This window comes from Antechinus flavipes, chromosome 1 (assembly GCF_016432865.1).
Source record: "Antechinus flavipes isolate AdamAnt ecotype Samford, QLD, Australia chromosome 1, AdamAnt_v2, whole genome shotgun sequence".
Classification (NCBI taxonomy): domain Eukaryota; kingdom Metazoa; phylum Chordata; class Mammalia; order Dasyuromorphia; family Dasyuridae; genus Antechinus; species Antechinus flavipes.
Genome location: NC_067398.1, coordinates 81,906,688 through 81,931,043, shown reverse-complemented (window position 1 = coordinate 81,931,043; position 24,356 = coordinate 81,906,688). Strand labels below are relative to the sequence as shown.

The 24,356-nt window shown below is 37.2% G+C and overlaps 1 protein-coding gene across 1 annotated transcript in view; it reads left to right on the top strand.

The window, feature by feature from the left end:
• DOCK3 (dedicator of cytokinesis 3) overlaps positions 1-24,356 on the top strand; it is a 513,257-nt gene that overhangs the window by 394,714 nt on the left and 94,187 nt on the right. Inside the window, exons 14-23 of the mRNA XM_051985737.1 lie at positions 746-871; positions 11,465-11,589; positions 13,107-13,269; positions 13,790-13,896; positions 14,945-15,116; positions 15,982-16,079; positions 18,955-19,038; positions 19,320-19,420; positions 20,341-20,422; positions 22,387-22,557. Of these exons, the coding sequence (XP_051841697.1) occupies positions 746-871; positions 11,465-11,589; positions 13,107-13,269; positions 13,790-13,896; positions 14,945-15,116; positions 15,982-16,079; positions 18,955-19,038; positions 19,320-19,420; positions 20,341-20,422; positions 22,387-22,557 (1,229 nt within the window). The remainder of the gene's footprint in view (positions 1-745; positions 872-11,464; positions 11,590-13,106; positions 13,270-13,789; positions 13,897-14,944; positions 15,117-15,981; positions 16,080-18,954; positions 19,039-19,319; positions 19,421-20,340; positions 20,423-22,386; positions 22,558-24,356) is intronic.

Here is a 24,356-nt window from a genome sequence, read left to right as displayed (position 1 = left end):
TACCTCAAAATGCCATTATGATTAATGTCATGGCTGGTAAATGGGAAAGAATTGTAAGGGAAGAGAATTAGCCATCCATAAGGTGAAAATTTTGATGGAGCAAAGTGACATCAGAGCATGTGTACTGGACTGAAATTATAGGAAGGCTGAAGGAATAGAAGAAGTATTTTCAGAAGGAATTAGGAGTTAGTAGAGACAGATGAATTTAAGGATATAATCAGAAGCTGTCTGGGAGAGAAAAAATTAAATACAGAATTACTGCCTTCCAGAATTTGGCATACTTCCCAGTATAAAAAACAATCTATAACATTGCTCCCACATTTCCAGCCAGCAGTACACCCTGGCCAGAAGTTCTTTTTTGGCATACACATTTCTAAATAGTCTGTCCATCTTGTTTCTGTGGATTCTTTGGGGCTTTCCCTATGAGGACCCCCTTGCATAGAAACTGTCAAAATTTCCATGCTATTTTTGTTAAACCATTTCTTGATTTGTCAAGGTCACTCTGACCCATGTTCCGTTAGTTTTATGCCTCGAGGTATTTCTGAATAGCAGAATATTTCTGCAGAGTAGTTTATATTTTCTGCATGATGGCTTTCTAAAGAAAAACTCTGCATATTATATATTTTCCTATGAAAGGAGTTCCAGAATTATTCTCACCAGCACCTTATATGACTCATGATGGAATTGTGAGTTTCTTATTAAGATGAAATTGTGGCCCTAAAAAAAAGTTTTTTGTTTCTTGCAGGTCTTATAATTTCTTTGCAGCTTCTTCGTGGGGATATGGACCAGATTCGGAGGGAAAACCCTATGATCTTTAACAGAGGCTTGGCAGTTACCAGGAAATTGGGTTTCCCTGATGTCATCATGCCAGGTAGGCAGAACTGCTCTGGGGGCTCCCAAAGGGTGCTCACAAAATCAAGTCAACTTTTTCAGATATGGTTGATCAATAGATCTATTCTGCGTCATCCTTAGATCCAATGGACTGGGCCCTGCCATCAATAAAATCATCTGTTTACTATAGCTGCTGGATTCTTCTCATAAAATCATACAGAACAATGTTCAAAAGCACTACAGTGATAGACACAACAGATGGGTTTTCTTATGTGACACCCTCTGTGATTTCTGTAGTGAAACAATGTGTACACCAAGGTCAACAAAGATAGATTTTCACCTTCCTATTATATCACCAATCTTTCAGGAAAACAACCACAAGTATCCTGTTCTTTTAAGGGATAAAAAATGGCAAATTATAGGAATGTAATTTTGATAAGAACGATTGCGCTGTATGAAAACTAAGAGAAATCTTTTTTTAAAATCAACTTAGTACAGGATCACTTAAAGTATTACATTAAAATATGCTCCTTAGGCATCCACAGTTTAAACATGTGCCTATATACAAGTACCCAAAAGGAAACTCAGATTCAGGTGTCATAGGACCAAGATATTCTGATAAGATGCCGTAGCCCTTTAAGGTAACCCAGCCAGACACTCATGATCCTTTACTTCTTGTGTTAGCTGTTAACCAAAGAACAAATAATAAAGTTTTATAAGTACCATTTTACTAAAGAATGAACTGATGCCATTACTTATTATTTTTCTTGTAACCATCTTGTCCCACATTTTTGATGGTAATGCCTTTTGAGATGACACTGAATGAAACACATAATGTTTCTTCCTTGTTCATCCCTGTTTCAGAAATCTGGTTCTTCTAAAAGTTGTGAGCATTTGTATATGAAGAGAATGGATCTTAAGCCTTCATATTGGAATATGCATAAAATGATATGAAAGGGAACAAGAGAGAAGCATCTTTCAGTCAAAATATTTTTAAGCAGAATTTCATTTCAAGAGATATTTTCAAAGTCACATTTGAGAAAAGAGGTCCTTTGATGAGGCAGCTGGATGTCCCTTTGCCTCATCAGCATACCAGGGTATGTAAAATGTTTATGGATATATCCACAGAAGAGTTGGAATAAGAGAAGAGGATGAATTGTGCCCTTTGAATGACGACTGATGGAATATCATTAAAGTTAGTCTGCAAAAAATGGATGTCATTTACCCCCATCAGCCCATTCTAGGGACAACCAAACTGCACCTGCTAAGTGAAAAAGATTCTTGGGTCAGTTAAATTGGACACTTAGAGTTAGCCTATTAGTGGCAAAGCTGGGAGTACCCTGAGAGCTGGAAGCAGCTTGCATCTGCCTACTCTGTTTCCACACCCTTCTTCATGAGCCTCTACTGGGCAAAGAAAAAATACTTTGTTCACATTATTATCACCAGGATTGGGACCTATTCCCCTCTATTAGTCTTCTGATATCTCCTGAGTCCCTCTCAAATTGGGAGCTTGAGATCCCATAGTTCAGCAAAACATTATAGCACTGAGGCATTATAGCACTGTGCTCAAACTATCTCGAGAGAAAAGCTGACTATGACAAATTCTCCATGACAGATCAACTCATCCATCGCAACACCTTGGATGTCAGTGTCAGTGAGCCAGCAATCATCTTCTAAGTAGAAATGGACAGATGATAGAGCTGTCTGTCCTATAGCCTCATTCCAGTGATTTCCTATCCACTTCACAACTGTAAAACAGATGAATGTTATTCTCTCCTACCCTCTGATACAACACAGCTTTATGGTAGTGAATAGCTATAGTTGCAGCAAATGGATATTTAAGGAAATGGCCAGTAAAGTTGTGAGTGGAGCTGTTCCTTAGTGTCCTAACAAGCCTGGGTAATCTCAGTAAATGGGGCCATGATGACTAAATGGGTGAAGGTGATTTTCTCATCAGTTGAAGACCAAGTGAAAATATTAGAATCTTATTAGAATTCCTGGTAAGGAAAGAATCACATCTTCAATCCATGGTGAATTGGCAGTTAATTGAAGGTTATACATCACCTTCAGAAGAAATGCAAGAAGAATTGGGATTATGGCCAGAGCATATTTATAGTGCTAGAAGTCTACAATCATACTTTACATCATGTTCTCTCAGTGTCTAATCTGCCAGTATTAAGAAAGACGGTAAAACCTTTATTGTATTATGACAGGTATTTTTCAAATGCTCTTTCTGGGCCCCACCACCAAACAGCCATCCTCCTTTGTTCAGGATATGGGAATGTGAGCAAGAAAATTTTGATCAGGAGCCATAAATGATTCAAGCTACCTCTAAGCTCCTGGGTTGATAGTGGCACAGAAAATGAGAGCCTTGAGAATATTATCTTTAATTAAAAAGGCTAATTTTAATGATGGTTTTAGAAATACTTTCTCTAGTAAATCATTTTTTTCCTTAACTGAACTCCCTATCTTTTGTTGATGGGATAGCTATCCATCGGTCATTTTTGCTTCCATGTTTATGTTCTTCCTTACCTATTTCTAAATTCATCTTTTTGTGCATTACAAGCTAATAGCTTTGTAGCAAAAATTTTGGTCCCTTGCAAATTTTCTTAACAAGAAAGATTAAGCTTGCTAGATAAACAAGGCTCCCTTGAGTGGTGTGGCTTCCATTCCAGGATTCATTGCAGATTCTTAATACTATCAACCTAAAAGATTATAATTTGAAATGAATGATTTGAAATTTGTTTTATAGTTATTTTATTAAATTCATTTTGTTTTAAGGCTATTTTATTACAGAAATTAAATTTATTAAATTAAATCCATTTTATCGAACAAATATTATGGGTTAAGAAAGCACAAGAGCTCTTTTCCTTAACCTATTTGAAGACAATTAATATAGAACCACCATTTTCTTATGAGAGTAACCTTCTCTTTCTCTGTGTAATATTGTATAATACAGAAAACCAAAAATTAACAGCATGTTGTATGTTCACCCATGAGGTGCTAATGAAGATTGGCACGTCTACTACATCCCAAGTTTGACTCAACACTTCTGATCTCCAGCCCTTCATGGAGAATCAGGCCCTGAAGTGCCTTTGGAGAACATTGCTAATAATTCCTCTGGAACCTCTTGGGCTTACTCTCTAACCCTGGAATTTCCAACTTGGTTGTGACATGAGCCAAGTGTCGTGCTGATAATTAAATGTTCTTGTGTCTGTCTTTGTCATTCAGGAAAAAGGATTCAGTTGAACTAGCGCTATGGTTGAGTGTGTGTTTCTAGCTGCTGACTGAGGTTTTCTCAGAGAATAAGATTGCTTTGATCCTGGGGCAGGGCTGGGGAGGGGGGTAGAAAAGGGGACTGCCTGTCCCTGGGTGATGTGGGGTGGGCCAGGCCATGTGCTGCTTGCCTTTGGAATGATCCTTGATTTGTATACTGAATTTGCTGAGAAATCAGTTGCCTACGCATGGCAGTGTCTGTCTTCCTAAGGATACCCTTCCCTTTATTCACCTGCTTAGTAGTACACCCTGCCTCTTACTCTGAGCCTCTGATGAAAAGTGCATGCTTCATCATTGATCTGTGAGTGATGTTTCTTTCTCTTGTTCTCTTTCTCTCTGTCTTAATTTTTCTTGTTCTCTCTGTGTTATCCCTTCATTGTCTCCCCTTTCTTTCTGATGCAGAGATGAAGATAGTTGGGTGTAAGTTCCTGCTTTTCTGTTCAATGTCTGCTGCTTGCTTGCTTTTTCTCCATCTCCACTTTTTTCATGGAATGTTGGTGAAGGTAACAAATCATTGCAATATTGGGGGGAAATCATGTACATTCTCCACCCTTCACCAACCTCCCCTACCTTGGGCAGATTAGAAGACCTGTCGGGAGAGGTCCAACGAGAGAAACTGATGGCACAGCCCTGAAGACTTGAACAGCTTTGGACTTTCAGTAAATCTTAGCCAGAGGAGTGTTCTTAGCTGAAAAGACTAAAGGCTTTTCATCGTATTCAGAACACCCTTGTGGTGAATCCATTCACAAGGAAGAGGGGAAATAGAACAAATTACAAGTATATGAAGGGATTTTTGTTTTTAAAAAGACAGACTGATTACTCACCTTAGTGAAGGAGGGTTTGAGTAGTGTTCTTGTCTCAAGTAGCAGAGAATAAAAAGATATCCTTTTTTAGTTCATTACCATTTATTCTTTCAAATTTTCTGGATACACATAACATAAAAGACTGTTTCCAGCAAATGTGCTCCTAAGGAAGGCTGCTTCCTTCAGCTGCTTCAGGTTGGTTCATGGGATTATAATCAGAAGTCTCTGAAGAAAATTTTGACATGTCTAATAACAAAAATAATAATAATAATAATAGCAAGCATTTTAAAGTCTGCAGAGCACTTTATGAATGCTGTTTCATTTTGTTTTCACAACCACCCAGGAGATGGGTGCTATTATTATTTCCATTTTACAGATCAGGAAACTGAGGCAGACAGTTTGCTCAAGGTTAACTAGCTAATAAATGTGAGATCAGATTTTGAACTCAATACTTCCTGACTCCAAATCCTGCATTCTATCTACTATGCCACCCAGCTGCCCACTGTCTCTCAATGATACTTGTGAAATCTACTCGTCTACTCTGTGAGAGGAAAGCAAAGAGAATTTGAGGCTTTGGGGCCTCAAGAAGGGAACAAACAAGGTCCTATAGCCTTGCAGCAGGATAGTGGAGGGAGAAGTAGTCTTAAAAGTTGAGAAAACTGGCTTCATATTAGCTGTGTAACTTTGGGCAAGGCACCTAACCCAATGAACCAGACTTCTTTTCATGGGTGTGAGCTCAAGTTCAGTTACTCATTTACTTTGGGGCGTAGAAGTTCCTTACACAGATGAAACTGTAGTTCTAGGGCCAGCCAGTCCTATTTTCCTCCTCAAAATGTAACCATGCAGTGTTAACCATGCTAATTAAAATAAACTGACTTTTAAAGTAGAGATCTCTCATTAAGGAACATTTGGGAAAATATGGATTCTATGTTTTAGACTCTCAAAAGATAGAACCCTGTATTATTTCCCAAGAAAGCAATCTGATCTAACAGTCTACTCCCTTTGCTTCCTGCCCCTCAAGAAAAGATGCTAAGTTGAACTCACTTCTGTACTCCCAATTGCCCAGATGAGGGAAGAGAGACCAGTATTTAACCTCTTTTCTGTAGGTTGAAAGTGAATGAGTTTGGGGAGCATGCAGAAGCCTTCTCTGCATTTCACCGAACCACATGGGAAAATTGTTCTATGCATCAAGAGTTGAGTTGACCGTAAGCATTCTTTGAGAAGATTGCTGATCAGATTCAGAGATAATTTATTTCTAAGTTTAATGATACTTATAGAAATCTGTGAATCTAAAGCTACTTAATATTTAGGGAAATCTACTTACAAGAGTCTGAAAGGAAGTTCCTTCAGTCCCTTTAGGGAAAGCCACAAAGAGGGAAGTTGGGGGAGGAGTTAATTAGGATATTATTCCAGATTTCTTGATATCATGATTACTATTTGCCCATGAAGGTATTTTAATGAAGGAAGTTGCCTGGTACAGAGAACTTTTGAGCTCCCTAAGATGCAGTGGTGTCTGATGTGAAAACGTCTTATTTAATAGCGTACTCTGGTGCTTCCAAAGAGTGGGTGCAACAGTTCTGAGTAAACCCAGAAATCTGGGAAGCTGGAGAACACAAAGGCCATTCTGGTCCTTAGTAAGAAAGGGGAAATTCCTTAATATTGCCAACTAGAGCTTATTTTCAAAGAATCATTTGAGACATGTCTGGTTTTCTAGTTTGAGATTAGAAAGGAAGAAAGAGAAAAATCAATTTATATAGTGTAGCAAGTTTAAAAAAAAAATTTCCAGGCAGAGTTTCTAAATAAATTATAATGAATTTTATCAATCACTGTTAGTTAAATGTTAACAAAAAGTGTTCATTTTCCTCTGGAAGATCAAAAAAGAGATCGTAGCCACTCATTCAGGCTTCAGGTTGGACAACAATTAATGAGAGTGGGATTTTACAAAGAAAAGTCCAACAAAAGGTCGGGGGTGATATCATGTCACTCTTGGATAGAGAGACTTTTTCTCTACCCAGACCATCACCACCATTGAGCAGTCTACACAAAGGATCTCTCTTCACCCAAACTTGCTTGTGTGGAGCACAGTGAGCAGGAATTCATCTCAGATTAGAGATCTCTAAGGTTGGATGGGATCTGATCCATTGAAGAAATTGAGGAGAAAATTAAGTCAACCTCCAGAGACTGGACTTTTGAAATGAGGACTTTAGAAAAAGGGGAACTTTGAATCTCTCCCAATCACTGATTATTAATGATTATTTCTCCCAATACTCTTCTGTGGGGTCATTATTTCAGAAACCTCCTCTTTAAATTCCTTAAAGGAACAGAAATTGTATAATCATTCATATTTCTTTTGTTCCCACAGCCAAGGACTGTACCTTACTTATGATAAGTATGTAGTTAATTGACCCATTGGTTAATACTGGAAAGATCAGTTTCTTAAATTGAAATATACAGAAATTGAGTTCTAACCTGTTCCTCATTAATAATAATGATAATCATTTACATGTATAATCATTATGGTTTACAGACATTTCTTTCATGCATTATCCCATCTAAATCTCCCAAAGGCTTTGACAGAGAAGCAGAGCAGAAATTATAGATACTTGATTGAGGAGAGAAGTGATATGTGCAAAGTAATAGAGTAAGGAGCAGAGATGTAGACCTTGAGCCTAATTTTTGTAACTGTGATCTTCCCATGGCTTCCTGAGAACCAAACTCAGATAATGTCTAAAATATCCTGAAGGAAACGTCTTGCAAAAATCTACTGTTGCTGAGTTAATGCCTAAATTAGACCTGCCTGGTTCTGAATTATCTACAGAGGTGGATATCAGAAAGAAAAACAATAGACAATCTAAGTTTAGGAGCTTTGGTCTTGCCATAACAATATTTATCTTCATAGAGACCAATTCTGGCCATAAAAATTAAACAAACTATTATCATTACTCTGCTCATAGAATAACCATTTTGTTCCTTCATGGCACTGTTAATCAAGTGTGCAGAATTTTCCTCTTTATTAACTATTGTGACAAGTATGCTTTAAAAAAAAAAAACCAAGACTTCAGGAATTTTTCAGTACATTTTCTTTATCTAGCCCTATTCAGATTATACTGTTATAGTTATTATATCTATTAATAATGGCCATTTGTGACAGACTTCTCAAAAACTTCTTTGACATGAACTGGTGAACATAGACAATCCTGGTAATAGAGCTGTTGTTTATTAACACTCTCTGAAATTCCATCCTCCCATGAACAGAAGTAGTGTTGACAGCCATCACTTATGTAGCTATTTAGCTTTGAAAGGCCACGTAGTCACTTGAATGTTTTGTTCTGATTCTCCTCATGAAAAATAGGTTTTAGTCTTTGAGGTTCTGGGGAAAAAAACCATTTATTTATTTGTCTATCAATATCTATTGAGCACCTACTATATACAAGGTACTGAACAAAATGGAGACAGGTGAAGGAGAGATTAGAGGTACCACAAATTGGTCAGCCAGTCTGAGGAAATGATAGAAAACTAGGAAAAGAAGCAGATTTCTAGGAGGGATTATGATCTAAAGAAAGGGTTATTAGCAGAGCCAATCCTTCACAAAATTATAAAATTGTCAAAGTTGTTCATAAATAGAATGAGTGCCTTAGGTTGTCATGGCTTGCCCATCATGGAAGTTCTTTGAGAGGTGGAACACTTGTTGGGTTATTGGAGAGAAAATTTCTGTCTGAGAAAGGGAATAGCTAGATGCTCACTGAGATTCTGGGAAGTCCATCTACACTGTTCCTTCTCCTCCACCCCACCCCCATACACACACTCATATACCTCTCACATCATTTTCCTCTTCCCCTTTGTGCTTGCTCTCAGGACCTGCTGCATATGTACCTGCTTGATGTCTATCCAAGGCCCTGCCCTTACCCATCCCATTCCATATTTCAGGTTGTTCTTCCCTAGTCCCTGTCATCACATAGCTGCCTTTTGTCCCAGGCATAAGTGATTTGTGAAAAGAATCATTTCTGGGTTAGTGTTCTCATTCTGTGTCAGTCCTGTTCCATTTAACAAGAACCATGCCATTGTCTGAAAATAATGTCTTACCTACAGCCAAATGCCTGACTCTAATGATAGTAATTTCAGGAACATGGCAGGACAACAGGAGAGATATTTTGGGCAAGGAGGTCTTTTGATGTTTCCATATCACATGATTGGGAGTATCCCCTACTGTGTCATTAGACCCTTGCAGCGAGAGCCATTATCATCTCCTGACTTTAAAGATGCTCCACAGAGACCTTGGTTTTAAACACTTTATTCGAACACATTTAATCTCTAACAAAGATGTCGTTGAGCAGAGGTCAGGCGGGACAAGATAAATAGAAGCAGATGAAGAAGTAGGGATAATCTACAATTTAGGCCATTTGACCTGCCACATAGTGACATATGCATTGAAGAACATAAATATTATACCTCTAGAGAATTTTTGACACCTTGTTAAATTTTTAAGATCTTAAACCAGTAAGTGAAAGGTGTTTTGCCTTAACTGGTAATTGAATTTATGTGCTTCTTCCCTAACAAGCTCCTTCCTTCTTTTACCCTATATTTTGAAACAGTGACCCGATTAGAAATAAATTTGTAATTTTCCCTTTATTGTAGGTTTCTGGGTAACTGAATTTGATTACTGTAGTCTTGGAGACATTTTAGCTTTCACAAGCTCAAGAAAATGCTTATGAGATTTCTGGAAATACATTACCATCCGTTTTCTGAGTATGCCTTATGGTCAGTTTCTAAACCTGTGTTATTTTCCATTTCTGCATATGCCTCATCGGCACATTCTGAGTATGCATTCTGGTTAGATCTATCAATATATTTTATGGTCAGTTTCTGACATGTTTCTGAATATAATTTTAGTTAGTTTATGAATATGTATTTTGGTCAGTTTATAGATCCATATTATGATCAGTCTTTAAGTATAAATTATGGCTAGTTTCTGAGAAGTAAACTGTTTGTCAAGGACTGGTTTTTTCCTGTTTTTGAGTTTTAATATTTTCTAATAGTGAATTTGAAAAGCAGCAACTCTCAACTTCATAAAGATTCAGAGAATAATCTGAATAATAGGAAGCACTATTATTCTAATTCACATGGATGCTCCCCCCCAAGAAATGAAGCCATTTCTGAAAAGATAAGATTGTCCTGCATATTCAGCCCTCAGAGCAGTTTTGTTCTTAAAAACAGGTAACACATTGGGTCGGTTCTTATTAGTCCATCAATCTTTAGATGTGGTCAATGCAAAAAAGGGGCAGGAACATTAAAGTTTTTAATGTAAAATATAAGAGGAGTCTGGAAATTATGACCAACCCAGAAAGTTCTCAAAGTGCCAGAAAATAAACACTGTTTATGTCATTGTAATTGTAGTCAATAAACAGATTTCAGATATCTGATTTTCCAAGTATGAACATGGAGGAGGGGAGGTATTAAAATTTGACAGCCTGAATTGGTTCCACCTTTGCTATCAGAACATTCCATTACTTCATTACTGGGTTTCCTCAGCTGCTAATTCACCTTCCATTTTGCCTTACCCCTTATTATTTGCCTTTTTCTTTCTTTGAAGATATTTTTTTTCTTGCCTTGCCTATTTTTCCTGAAAGTCATGAGCCCTCTTTTAGAATGTGTGGAAGAAACTCTGATAAGTGTTAAATTTAGAAGCTAGGACAGCCTAAATATGAACATTTTGTATGTATTTACATGTATAATCAGCAGGTATTCTGCCACTGCTTTCCCTTACATCAGCATCCCCCCAAGGACAAGCATATTATTTGGGCTATTTTGAATTTTAAAACTGAGTCTCTTACACCCAAGTAAAGACTGGTAAAGTGGGCTGGAGGTTAGAGAAGCTGATCCCACAAGGGATTGACAGAATGTTGCCTCCATTGACCTAGCATCTGTGTTTCTGGATATAATCATCTGCTCCAAGAACACTCGCAAACAAGGTGATGAAAAATTGGCAGTCGTGCCCAGTGCCCTCTGCCTGACACACCTGCATGGAACCAGCTTCTGAGCCAAGAATCCAGCAGGAAGGAGGCTTAGTATTCTTGCTCAAGAGAAAGAAAGGTTTGAACTGCGAGCAGCCTTTCCAAAGAGCAAGAGAAGCTCCGAATTAAGGTTTGCAGAGTGAGGGAAAGGAAAAGTTAGTGGGGAAGGGATGATTGGCACATGCATTACCCACTCTTTCCAAAATCTCCTCCAGTTTGAAGCTTAAGTAGGATAGTCATTTTAGGCTGTTCTACTGGAGGGTCTATTAGACTGATTATTCACCTTCAGGCCAGGAGAATGTTCTCTTACCCCCAAGTCACAGTGTAGTGAATGAATTAACACTTAAAGAAAACATGACTAACCACCCTAAATTCTGCTTCATTGATATTGGAATGTCCATGGTTATTGACCCCTGGCTTGGAATGCACTGGGTGCCGGCACATGTCTCAGAGGAACAACACAGGGAGGCCTGATCTCTGTCATCATCATGAGTTACCATGACTTCTGCTCCTTGTGAGAAGCTTGCCTTTCTTTCACCACAGGTGATATCCGAAATGACCTCTACCTAACCCTGGAAAAGGGAGATTTCGAGAGGGGGGGGAAGAGTGTGCAAAAGAATATCGAAGTGACCATGTATGTGCTCTATGCAGATGGAGAAATTTTAAAGGTAAGGAAAACAACTAACAGCATGCTTGAGCCTTGTATGTGTGGCCAATGACATAACATTCAAAGACATGGATGCCCTATGGAATTAACTATAGGACCTGTCAGTTCACTTCTTCATATCCCTGCCTCAACCATCCCAGATAGGTAATCACCTGCCTATATATATTTGTTTGTTTGTTATAATGTTTAATTTCTAAAGGAAACTCCATAATCTTCCTTGGTAACCCAGTTTATTCTCTCACAGCCCTTACAGAAATTCTTCTGAATAGTTATACATCTTCCCTCATGCAATTTGAACCCATTATTTCTTGTAATACTTCATGTGAATAAAAAGAACAACTCCTTATTCCCCTCATCCAATCCCCTCTTTTCCCTTTGATAACCATTAAGCTTCCCTCAGCTCTCTTTTCCTTAAGAGACTTCAGTGAATTGGATTTTGTCTTCAATCGAGTGTAGGTAGTATTATTGTTGCTCTACTGATAGTTCAGGTGTTTATTAGTACACCGTTGTGGCTATAAGGAGCTATCATGAGTTTAAACTCATTGTTTCCATAATAGAACTTTATTTAAGTGCCTCCTCATGAAGAAATTTGCTATCTCCTTGAACACCCTTAGGTCATTCATCTGAGGAGGAGGCAACCATAGAAGAGAAACATTCAGTTCGAGTTTGGTTTCCTTACACTGTGAGACAACTCAAAGCAGTGGGTTTATTTGGGGACATTGTGCAACAGTGGGAAAAGATGCTCTTTTTTTGTTAATTGACTTTTTCTAATCTGATGAAATCTCCCATGCTGTTGATTTCTTTTTGTCCCACTAGCCTATATGGTTTGAGGTTTTCTTTTCTGAACTAGAATGAGCAGTTTACATTAATGGTTCAAGTATTCTCATTTTCTTTCAGTCAGAGAGGCAGCTATACTTAGGTCACTTCAGTCCCAGATTAACATCCTGAGAAATCACCATCCTATTAGTGTGTGAGCATAAAGGTTTAGCATCAACTACAAAACTTGCTACTAAGAATGTCAGATTCTAGGGAATTGAAGTTTCTCTCTCTTTTTTTGGCCCTTGGGATGTAGGATGACCTTAGGAGTAGGAATTAAATGGAAGAACAAGGGTCATTTCCAGATGAAGTGCTCCTCAAAAATATGAGGACTCAGCTATGTGTCTAAGATATAACTTTTTAAATAATCATTTCTAATAGTATTTTTCCTATTACATGTAAGATTTTGAGTTCCAAATTTTTTCCTCTCTCTTCCCCAAGACAGTAATATAGATTATACATGTACAATAACATTAAATATCATTTTCACATTAGTCCTGTTGTGAAAAAAAACAGAACAAAATGGGAAAACCATGAGAAAGAAAAAACTAAAAAGGTGAAAACAGCATGCTTCTATCTGCATTCCATCCCCCTAGTTATATCTCTGGATGTGGATGGCATTTTCCATAGCATATAACTTCTTACTTTGTCCTTCAAGCAGCCTTTCTTTTGATGTTGGTTTTATGTGTTTTTTTATTCTAGGACTGCATCAGCCTTGGCTCAGGAGAGCCCAGCAGGTCTTCTTACCACTCCTTTGTCCTCTACCATAGTAACAGCCCTCGCTGGGGGGAAATCATCAAATTACCCATCCCTATAGATAGGTTCCGGGGCTCCCACCTGCGCTTTGAATTCAGACATTGTTCTAGTGAGTAAAATTTCTTAATGGCTTCCCCATAGAGTACTAGTGATGGTTCCCTTTTCCATGAGTACATAACTGTCTTGAAGCACAGGGGGAAAGGTTTACAAGAAACCAAACTCAAGGGATACAATATTGTCGGAAATTGTTCCTCCAGATTTCAGAAGTAATGGTCCACGGCTAGGATGTCAGATAGAGGCCCTTCTGTTGAAGTAGACAATCCCCAGCTTCATTTTCTTTAAGAAACTCACTTCTCCTCAGGGTATTTTTTTTCTTATGGTGGTTGTTTAACTTATCCTTCAGAGTCCTGTTTTATTAAAAGTAGGAGTTTGGGTCTAGAAAGATTAGGCACCTAGAGGCTTAAGTGAAGGATTGCCTGAGTACTTTCATACCTGAACCCATGAAATTCTTGAAAAACAAATAAAGGATAGGGGCTGTCATAGTGCAAGAGGGGGCTCTATAGGGGTCTCTATTTGAAAGGCAAAACAAAGGAAAAAATAACCAGTACCTCTCTTGACTCTTATTATAGCAAAAGACAAAGGAGAGAAGAAACTATTTGGCTTTGCATTCACTCCTCTGATGAGAGATGATGGAACCACCCTATCAGATGATATCCATGAGCTCTATGTCTATAAGGTATGAGACCTCAGACCCACCAGTGCCTTCTTTCTACCCCAAACCAAGGGCAGCATTGTTAACTACTTTCTTGACACCATTTCTACTTGAAGTGCTTTGTGATGTGTTTAAAAAAAAACACACATTCACACAAAGCAGAAGAGAGTCCAGATATATTCAGAACAATGTTTCAGCCAGAAGAATGAAATTGTATTATCCATATGCTATTAACTTTCCTTTCCACAAATTGTCATGGTAGATCATTTGTTCTCTGTCTCTAGTGTCCATAGCAGAATTTGCTCCCTAGTGTGGACACTATGCCCACTATATGCCCAACTATAGTTCTTGGCAATACAACTTCTGAAAATACAATGAACAGCCTAAGGTTACCCCTAGTAGTCTCTTTACTGGAAAAAACTGTTATGTCCTGCTTTCTAGAGCCCCCAAGTTGGGATGATTAAAATATTGAGTCCTGCTTTCTAGAGCCCCCCAAGTTGGGGTGATTAAAATATGAGATGGGACTCCCAAGGATGGTGGAAAAAATGGAGTTCATTTATTTCAAGGGCTTTCCCCTTTTTATAATGTAACAAAAACAACACTGTGCACGTGGGACCACTTAAACTACTTGCTATTGTATATTGTTTGCCACTTGATATCACTCTGCCTCAATCTCCACCCAGGTTGTCACTGCTCCCTGATTTCTCAGGAAGGCCGAGAGCCTTTAGGGGAGATGGGGAGCCGAAAAAGATATTGTCAGCAGGTTCCCTCTGGGCTGAAGGGTCTTAATACCTCACCCAGAGTTCCCCCACTATCTGTGGCCCTCTACAAAAAACAATGGTAATCTTTGTGACCAGATGTGTGTTTTGCACAAGAGTTCTTAGAAGTTCTAATGGGCTTGGAAGAGGTTGAATAAGAAACCATCCTTTCTGGGACACATAAAGCTAATCAGGCTTAAAGAGAATGAGGAGCATCAAGAGCTAAATTTTCTGGATAACTGGATTTTGCTAATAAGACCTGAATATGAGGAACTAATCAGTTGACATGTCTTGTCTTTTTTCTGTAACTGCAGTGTGATGAGAATAGTACATTTAATAACCATGCACTCTACCTGGGCCTCCCATGCTGCAAAGAAGATTACAACGGCTGTCCCAACATTCCTTCCAGCCTCATCTTCCAGCGCAGCATGAAAGAAACATTCTCTATCTCCACGCAGCTCTCTTCCACCAAACTCACTCAAAATGGTATGGTAATGAACCTGGGGGTAACTAACCAACCCCATGAAGTTCTTGGCAATCCAACTTGGGGTTTTCAACAGGGTCAGATTTGTCCTCTACATTTATTTCCTGACTTGGTTTCACTAGGGATGTGCAAAATAGGAGGGAAAGGATCTTTATGACATTTAGAGTTTTTCTCATTTTTTATCTGCAGAGTAGATCCAGTGTTTAATAAGTACACATTGAATTAAGTAGAATTCCAAATTGACTGAATTATTTGCATGCACTCAGTACTCAGGATGTCTTCTCAGGCACTGCAAAGGGTTGAAGGAATTTCACTGCCTACTGAAGTCTTATGTTCATCCTGTTGGAGAAAGTGAAATTAGGCTCCAAACCACATAGAGTAGTAGGCACTAGCCTTTCAGTTGGCTTTTCTGATTGTTACTTGTAGGGTATGATGTAGTGAACAGTACAATAGAATTGGAATTTGAACAAGATTTAAACCCTAACTCCAACATTTAAGGCACTTTTATTATTTTAAATATATTTTATTGATATCTTTTGTTTTTATGTCACATACATTTCTCATCATATCCCTTTATAATTTTATAACATTCAGTTTCCATTGTCTGTGCTTGTTACACATACTCATTTACATAATTTTAGTTATTGTATATAATGTTTTCCTGGTTTGGATTATTTCACTTTACATCAGTTCATAAGTCTCTTTCTGTCCTTCTGTTGTAGGTCATCTTTTGTTATACCACATTCCACTCATAAACCACACAACTCCTTTAGCCATTTACCAGTAGGTGCACAACAACTTTGTTTTTAATTCCAGTACACAGAAAGTACTGCTATAAATATTTTGGCATGTTATTTTGATTTATAGTCGATCTCCTTGCTTTGCTGAAGTGGAAGGCTTATCCAGACAGAATCATGGACATTCTGGGGCGCCTCCGGCATGTCAGTGGGGAAGAAATCGTTAAGGTATTCATGCAAACTTACCTCAATGCCTTAACTTTGATGTTACTTTAGAGATTGTGCACATGCTATTTGAACATTGAAGTCTAGGAAACATATCTTTTTGCCTTTCTCTCTAATGATCATCATCAAAACTTTCTTTAAACCTCTATCAGTATTGCCATTATACCAGAGTGCAATATTAGGTAAAGGGGAGAGAGCTGATTGCTTTTTAGTCAAATTTGCTCTTTCTTTTTAATGTGCATTTCTCCTTAATAATTTTTCTGCCTTTTAAAATCAACTTCTGAATTATTATCTGTGTTTTCTAGAAGTCTTGAATATTTTCTTCTCAAAAGACAAAATAAATGCTGGTAAAAAAAACTACTGTGGCCAGTGGAAAACAAGTATTCTGTGTTAAGAGGCTGCCTTGGATTTGTTTTACCTTTCTCCTGACTAACCACTAACCACTGTCTCTTCTTGCTCTGTAGACTCCCTCTCCAAAGAACTAGATGTCTAACCATTTTTTTCTTATTCTCAACAAAAGCTAATTAAATAACTAACTTAGCCATCGCTTGTTCAGGTAGTCCTTACTCTTCTTTCCTTCTGGCTCTCCCTTCCCCTCCCCAACCTTGGATTCAAAGAGCTGCCATGATTTCCCTGTGAAGATAGCCATTTTTCACGGATCACTTTGAAATTGAAGCCTTAGCCATAATTCTCATCTTCTGATCCAGAGGAAACTGGGAACATGATAACAAGCTACTCTTCCAGTTTAAAGTTCTTTTCAGAAATCATGTATAATCTTGAATAAGGACTTGTCCTTTTTTGGCTCCAGAAATGCCTCTATCACTCACTGAAACTGAGATGAACCATCCTTCCTAAGAATATGACCCTAGACAATGAATTTTAATGAAAATACTTTTTTAATTGAAATACTTCTGAGATTCAGAAGTTAAATATGGGATTTGGAATCTGAAATGCATTCTAAAAGATCTTATTCATCCCTGTCTGTCTTCAGACATAATGTCAGTTTGCCTTAAGAAACAGTTACTAAGTTTATATGCTTAGTACTAGAAGGGTTTGTAGAGATCCAAAGGTCCCACTCTTTTCATAAAGAATAAAGATTTATTCAAGATTTCATAAGTATCTAAGAAGGAATTCTAGATAGATCAGATCAAAATCCTTGAATTTCAAACCCTTTGTATTCTGTCCCACTGCTTCTCTCTGTCTAACCAGGGAGCCTTTTACATTCAAGGCACCAAATTGGCCTAGGGAGGTCACTTTCAACATGCTTTTTTAATACAAGAAGCAACAGTATAAGAAGGAACTAATTGTGTCTAAATACAGATTGAAGGATATTCTCTCTCTCTCTCTCAACTTTATTTTTCTTGAGTGTTTTTTCATTAGAGTGGAAAATCTATGTTTTCTTTCACAACATAACTTTTATCAAAAGGTTTTGCATAACTTCACATGTGGTTTCTTAATTGGGGTGGAGTTAAGGGAGACAAGTTGAAACTCAAAAGTTTTAAAAACAAATGGGAAAATTTGTTTTAAATGTAAATAGGGGAAAATATTAAATACATTAATTAAAAATAAAAATCAACACAAGAAGGTGAGATGCATCTTCTTGCACTTGCATGAATAGGATTGAATTCAAGCTTTTATTCTAAATCTTTGAGTCAAAATCAAAGACTTTGAAAAACCTGTTTTCTACTCTAGTGCTCGCTGGAAACTCATTTTGAATTTCATTTCCACCAAGTGACCAGATGGGTATAATTTTTTTTAATTCTTACAGAATCAAAAAAAAAAGTTCTTTTAGAATCATTTTGGACTTCTGCCATTAAGATAAATTCCCATATACTCTGGGCATATTTTTCATTACAAGAAAATATATCTTTAACCAATAAAACAGAAGGAATATTCACAAAAAGAAGCCTGCAATAGGGAGTGTGTATTTTCCACCATTAAAAGAGGTACATCTTTCCAGTAGATTTCAGTTTGGCATCATTAATTCATGTTAAACCTACTGGAACCTACTGCCATTCTAAGATTAGATTTTGATCAGTAGAATGTTAGCTTCATTTCATCTTATTTTGTTCTTTTTTATAGGAATATAGTACCTCTAGATTCTTATATTCTGCCTTCTTTGTTGTTGAGGGTTTTTTCTGTCTTGGAACCATAAGTGCTCTAGATCAAAAGAAACCAGCCAGCCAGATCTCCTTTCTTCACCTAAAGCTCTTTTTTCCTAACAACGTCCTCCTCTCTGTGAACCATAATTTTTTTTTTACTAAAAAGGCTCTTGCTGTAAATATGCATAGTCTCCTTAGAGTAGTACATAATATAAGCAGCTGCTATTATATAGTCAAGCTACAACATACATTTTAATTACCAAAATACTATGTCTTACATCATAAAGTTGAACCTTTTTGTATGAGAATGAATTATTTTTTTACTTACAATCAAACTCTGTGCTTTAATATAATTTGTTGTGAGAATATGTGAGCCACACACAATACCATCAAGATTTCAAGCAGATCTAGAGCTAATAAAAATTCATTGTTTCATTTCCAAATTATTTACATATGTGTTTCCTATATCTTTAGGTCTTTTCCTTTTCTTAATTAACCATAAATCATTTATAATCAATGAATCTAGCACTCATTCAAAAAGGGGGAATCTTGATAGAACTCAAGAAATTTTTATGCAGTGTCTTCATATACTCTAAAGATCTCTGTAACTTAAGTTATCTCTCAGCACTATTTGTGGTTATTTTTTAAAATACTAGTTCTGGTTGCTTGTGGGAATTTGCCCAGCTAAAGTACTGGATTCTTCCTTTTCTTTGTAAGGAGTTAAATGAAGTAGGATGCTTGAAACCAATTCCCTTTGTTTCTTGGTACTCTTTCAGTTTCTGCAAGACATCTTGGACACACTATTTGTGATTTTGGATGATAATACTGAAAAATATGGTCTTTTGGTCTTTCAGTCCCTGGTAAGTAGTCAGCCCAAGGCATGTCAGAAGATATTGTCAACAAGTTCTCCATTCTGCTGTATTACTTTGATGAAGAGAGTGGTGTTTAAGGTCTAAAGATAGAGACCCATAGCCCTTGAAGAGATAGAGAACTGGAATAAAATATTGATGAGTACAAGTAGATAAAATATTAATGTTTCATTGTTCCTTAAATAAATCAAGAATGTCCACTCCCATCACCTTCAAGGAGTTTTGTTTAATTCTCTTAATGAGTCATGATGCTCTTCTGTAATCTCCTTCAGGTGTTCATCATTAATCTGCTCCGGGACAGCAAGTATTTCCATTTTCGGCCTGTGATGGACACATACATCCAGAAGCACTTTGCTGGAGCATTGGCATACAAGTAAGCCCCATTTGACAACCATCTTTCTGCTTTTTTTGTCTGACCTTTTGTCTTTTGGATAGAAAGGATCAAAATCCCAGTTTAGTGGTTATCAAAGATCAGATGATATTTAATACCAAAGCTTCGTGAAATTGCTCTATCTTACTTTCTAAAATAAATATTTCTTAAAGTAGCTTGATTTCTTAAAGAGAAAGCATTTGAAATCTAGACTTAGTTCTATCTCCAAGAACCAGAAGAGTTCATGAACATTATTGGCTAGTCATAGGTCTTTGCCATGAGAAAATGTTTCCAGAAGAACCACCACGGTCTGGTGAGAATACCTGCTCATAAGAACAATATGTCCAAAATGGCTCTCTTCCAGTATCCCATAGCCCACTAATTTCCCACCCCAATATGAGAGGGACAAAGAAAAAGTCCTTCTCACTGTGGGAAAAGCATGGCATATTGTGGGCCAAATTAATAGCCAACTGCATCATAAATAAACAAATAAATGATGCTGCCTGTCTTTATGAAGAGGTAAAATAGGAAACTATTTCATATGCTGTGAGGTTGGGAATGAAGGGAAAAGTATTCCATCCCCAAACTATCTGGCCATGCTGTAGACTTGAAATTCTACCAATACTGTATTATTTCTTAAGATCAGAGAAGCTTTTCATCTTCATCCCTGAAGTTGACTTATTGACAATTTACTGATTTAAAACTTACTTACTAATTCTACAGCAGAATATTTTCCTAATCCTTCCTATCACACATTTATACATCACTATCATAAATCTACCTCTTGCCTCTAACATTCACTGCAGGCATAGGACAGTCTTCTTTAGTACATGACCCTAAATCAAAGGCTGCCAGCCCCAAGTTTTCAAGCTTTGCCAATGCAACATTAAAGGAGGATGTTCATTCATGTGTATCTTCCACAGAGAACTGATCCGTTGTTTAAAGTGGTACATGGACCGCTCAGCAGAACTTGTTCGACAGGACCATATTCAAGAAGCCATGAGGGTAGGTAGCATGCTTGTGTCTGAATAATGGGGTTACCTCATCAGGTCTAATTGGTTCTCCTAATGATATTCAGAAATTATCATATTTATCCTATTATTTTAATTCTCCTTCCAGGAGAAAAGCAAAGAATATTATTATCTAAGAATATGGATCTCATCCCATTATTTCCCTTAGCAAATGTTGTCTTTAATATTCTTGTTTCTATTCACCAAGATTGATTCTCACAAGTGGTTTAACAATCAGTGGTAAAATTAATTGTAAAGTAACATGTTAAAGAGGGGAACTTACCTATATGTCAGTTAACATTATACCACTTGCTTTGTATCAGGAAAATGTACATTTTTCCTGATACACAAAAAAAGCATTCTTTTCCAGTTCATAAGCTGGACATGATCTAGATTTTGCTTTCATAGCTTAATACTCTTTATAGCCTATTTTTGAAAATTGAACACATTTGGAAGGTGGTTGGCCTGATATTTGCATGACTCACTTATCCTTATGGAATGCAGACCATATAAGGATATTCAGATTTTAAAGAGATGACAGAATGCTGAAATTTAAACTTATAAAAAAAATTAAAGATGAAAAATTATCAAAAGTATTTGAAAACAACAAATTAATATTATGCTAAAATTTTCAGGGGTTTTCATATTTTTCTTTTTCATCATACTAATTAAGTGAGTAACAAATGTCAATAATTCCACAATCCTATACTTCAAAGTACTTTTTTGCCCATTAGTATTAATTATGGAGATTCTACTGGTTTTATATTTTTCTTTAAAATTATAATTCATTTATACGGAGATACAATTTGTTGTACTTTGTTTATATTTATTTCATTTCAGTTCTTCAGTGTTAGAAAATAACAAACTTGACTAGGCCTTTACTGGCCAATAGTTAAAAGATTGCTTCTAGCACATGTAGCAAAGAATAAATTATACTAATTTAATAATCTCCTGATCCAAAAAGAATAGAAGGCAATTTTCTCCCTGATAGAGTCCCCAATGCCAAGAGAGCTCTGTATGAGCAGCAGAATACTGAATTTTCTTTTGCTAGCCCATTGACAGATAGATAGGTCATATATAGAGAAGCTTGAGAATAGAGTTTTCTTCTATATATTTCAATCAACTGTTCCAACCTTACTTTCTTGGATGAGTTTCTTCCTGATGTCTCTTTAACTTCATCGCTGCCAAGAGTCTCAATTATCTTAGGAAATCTGCCTTTTTTGGATAAGCAAACCTGTTGTTCCATCTTTAGCCTGTTTTGCAAAAAGCTCTTTTTGCTTGTGGACATTATGAGAGATCACAAACTCCAGCTTAGCTCCAGAAACAAATTAGATGCCTTTATCTTTCATGTCGTTTATGAACTATTTGTGGAAAAACAGCTGGACTGAGGAATGAAAGATCTGGAATGTGGGCTCAGCCTGCTGTGAAACATCCTTGAACAAGTCATTTCACCATATTTTTGTGCCCATGAGTGTAAAATAGAAATACCATTGCCAGGCCCTAGGCTACTCTTATGAAGAGAAGATGATGCCTTTATTCCTTGAAATAAAAATACTATATAAATTCTAAGAAGTATTACCATTATTTTTATTGGTGCTGCTTATTCCCAAACCCATTAAAAGAAATTAGCAGAAATTTAATTTTTACATGGCCCAAATTTCTGCCTTTTCCTTCTATCTATATAGTTCCAATATTAGTCCATGGTTCCATAATATTAGTACCCAAGAAAATAGTTTTAAAGCCATATGATAAGCTCACCTATAAGAAAGAGGCAATCAACTTTATCACCATTTTGAGAGTTGTCTTTGGGAAAACACATTCTAAAAGAAAATACAATTCTGCTCATTATAATTTTACATTGCACCAAATTTTAATTTACTAACTCTTCCATTTTACTACCTAGTTCCTTTCCTTCTCTCTTTATAGCTTTCATTTTCACTCTCTTCTTGCTTCCCTAAGGCTTTGGAATACCTTTTCAAGTTCATTGTCCAGTCTCGAATACTTTACTCCAGAGCTACTTGTGGAATGGAAGAGGAACAATTCCGATCCAGTATCCAAGAACTTTTCCAATCCATCCGATTTGTCCTGAGCTTGGATAGCCGAAGCTCTGAAACACTCCTTTTCACACAGGTTAGTTACAGTGTAGCTGTGGAACCAGATTTTCAATCATAATGGAGAGTTTCTTTTGTGTTCACGTTGCTCAACCTACAGTAACCTACAGAACTTTCTGATTGATTATGCAATATAGTATACATTGGTTCCCAGCTGAATAGACCTCTAGAGAAGAATGGATGAAGAGAAGTATGACATTGTCGTTAGAGATCCAGCCTCAAAACCAAAGAGAGCTGGGTTCAAATCTTTCTTCTCATATGTAGTGGCTAGGTCATTTAATCTCCCAAGACCCACAGGATCTTTCTAACACAAGTTTCAGAATAATTGCCCTTCTGCAGTGAGAGTTTTCTAAATGGAACTTCCTGATACCAAAGAAATGACAAGTTCAAATTTTTTTAAAAATAAATACAACTTTTCTCCCTCTTAAGACTCTTAAGACTTAACATACAACTACCAAACTACCATTCAGAAAAGTCTTTCTGAATATATTGGATATTTGAATCATCTTAGTAATCACAGGGTAAGTTAATGAACTTACATCAGCTCATCTTAGTTCTAGCAAGAGATAACTGGAAAGCCTTAGACATTCTACAGACCTTTTCTCCCTGAGTCCACTCAGGCTTTCTTTTTTGTGTTGCTGTATCATTTCTGTCAGAGAAAAAAAAAGGGATTCGTTTAACAATAGGAATATATCATTGAAGCAAGCCTGCTGGAAAAAATGTTCAATTAGTTTCCATTCCTCCCAAAAAGAAATCTAATAGCTTTCCTCATCACCTTAGCTCAGTTAGCTCTACATGTGCAAACTGTCATATTTACTATCTGAAAAGTCTACATTGTGTTTTCTACTTGCCACTCTGTTACCCTTGCCTCCAATTGCCACCCAGGCTTCTCCGCCTCAGAGGACAGGTGAACAAAGCTGGCACTTGTACCTCACAAAACAGCAGGGCTATCTCAAGGTCATCATTTAATTCTGTAAGTTAGAGCTCCCCTACATATCTTTCAAGATGGGTGAATTGAGTGACCTTTTCCCCTCCCCCAGCCCATCTGCTCCTGCTATTCCAACATTCCATATAGATCCAAGGCAACTGTTTTTCCTCTTATCCAGAGAATAAGCTTTGGGAACATACAGGAAATTGGCAAAAGCAAATTTAATTCTGAAAATTTCAGGGATGCCCTTGTCTCACATCCTGGCTCTGTCAAGATAATAAGCAGAGATTCAGGACAGCTTTATCACCTCCACTCTTATAATGTTTTGCTGGGGCTGAAATTTTCCTTAGCTTCCTTTATGTCTTTGATTTATCTGTTAGATGACTTAAGCATATGTAGCACAGGAGAGTCAACAATATAATTTTCTCTCTCTCATCCCTGTGAACAAGGCACAGCAGAGATCATACTTCCAGGGACAAAAACTTGAGTGTGATGACCTCTTGGGAATACCAATGAATTCTTTGCCTCCTCTTTTTTTCCTGTGTCTGAAAACTTTCAGTGGTATAATTTGGACCTAGGTCCAGTCATAATAAGAAGTTGCCCCTTGCTGTCACAGGACCCTGTGCTCAAGAGGGAAGAGAGAAAGCCAAGACATATGGTACCTAATGGCCCTTGTGAACAAGGGCTGTCTTATAATACCCAACAGAAACCTCGGAAATCTCTAGGTCAAATGTGCACATACAAATAGTTTGCCAGCCAGCATTGCCTCGCTGCAGAGTAAATGTCACTTATTAGATGCGAGAGCCTATAATCAAACTTCCTGATGATCCCATAAGTCTTTCCCCTTTGTCCTTTATAGAACTGGTGTTCCTCCTCTTTCTAGTTGCTTT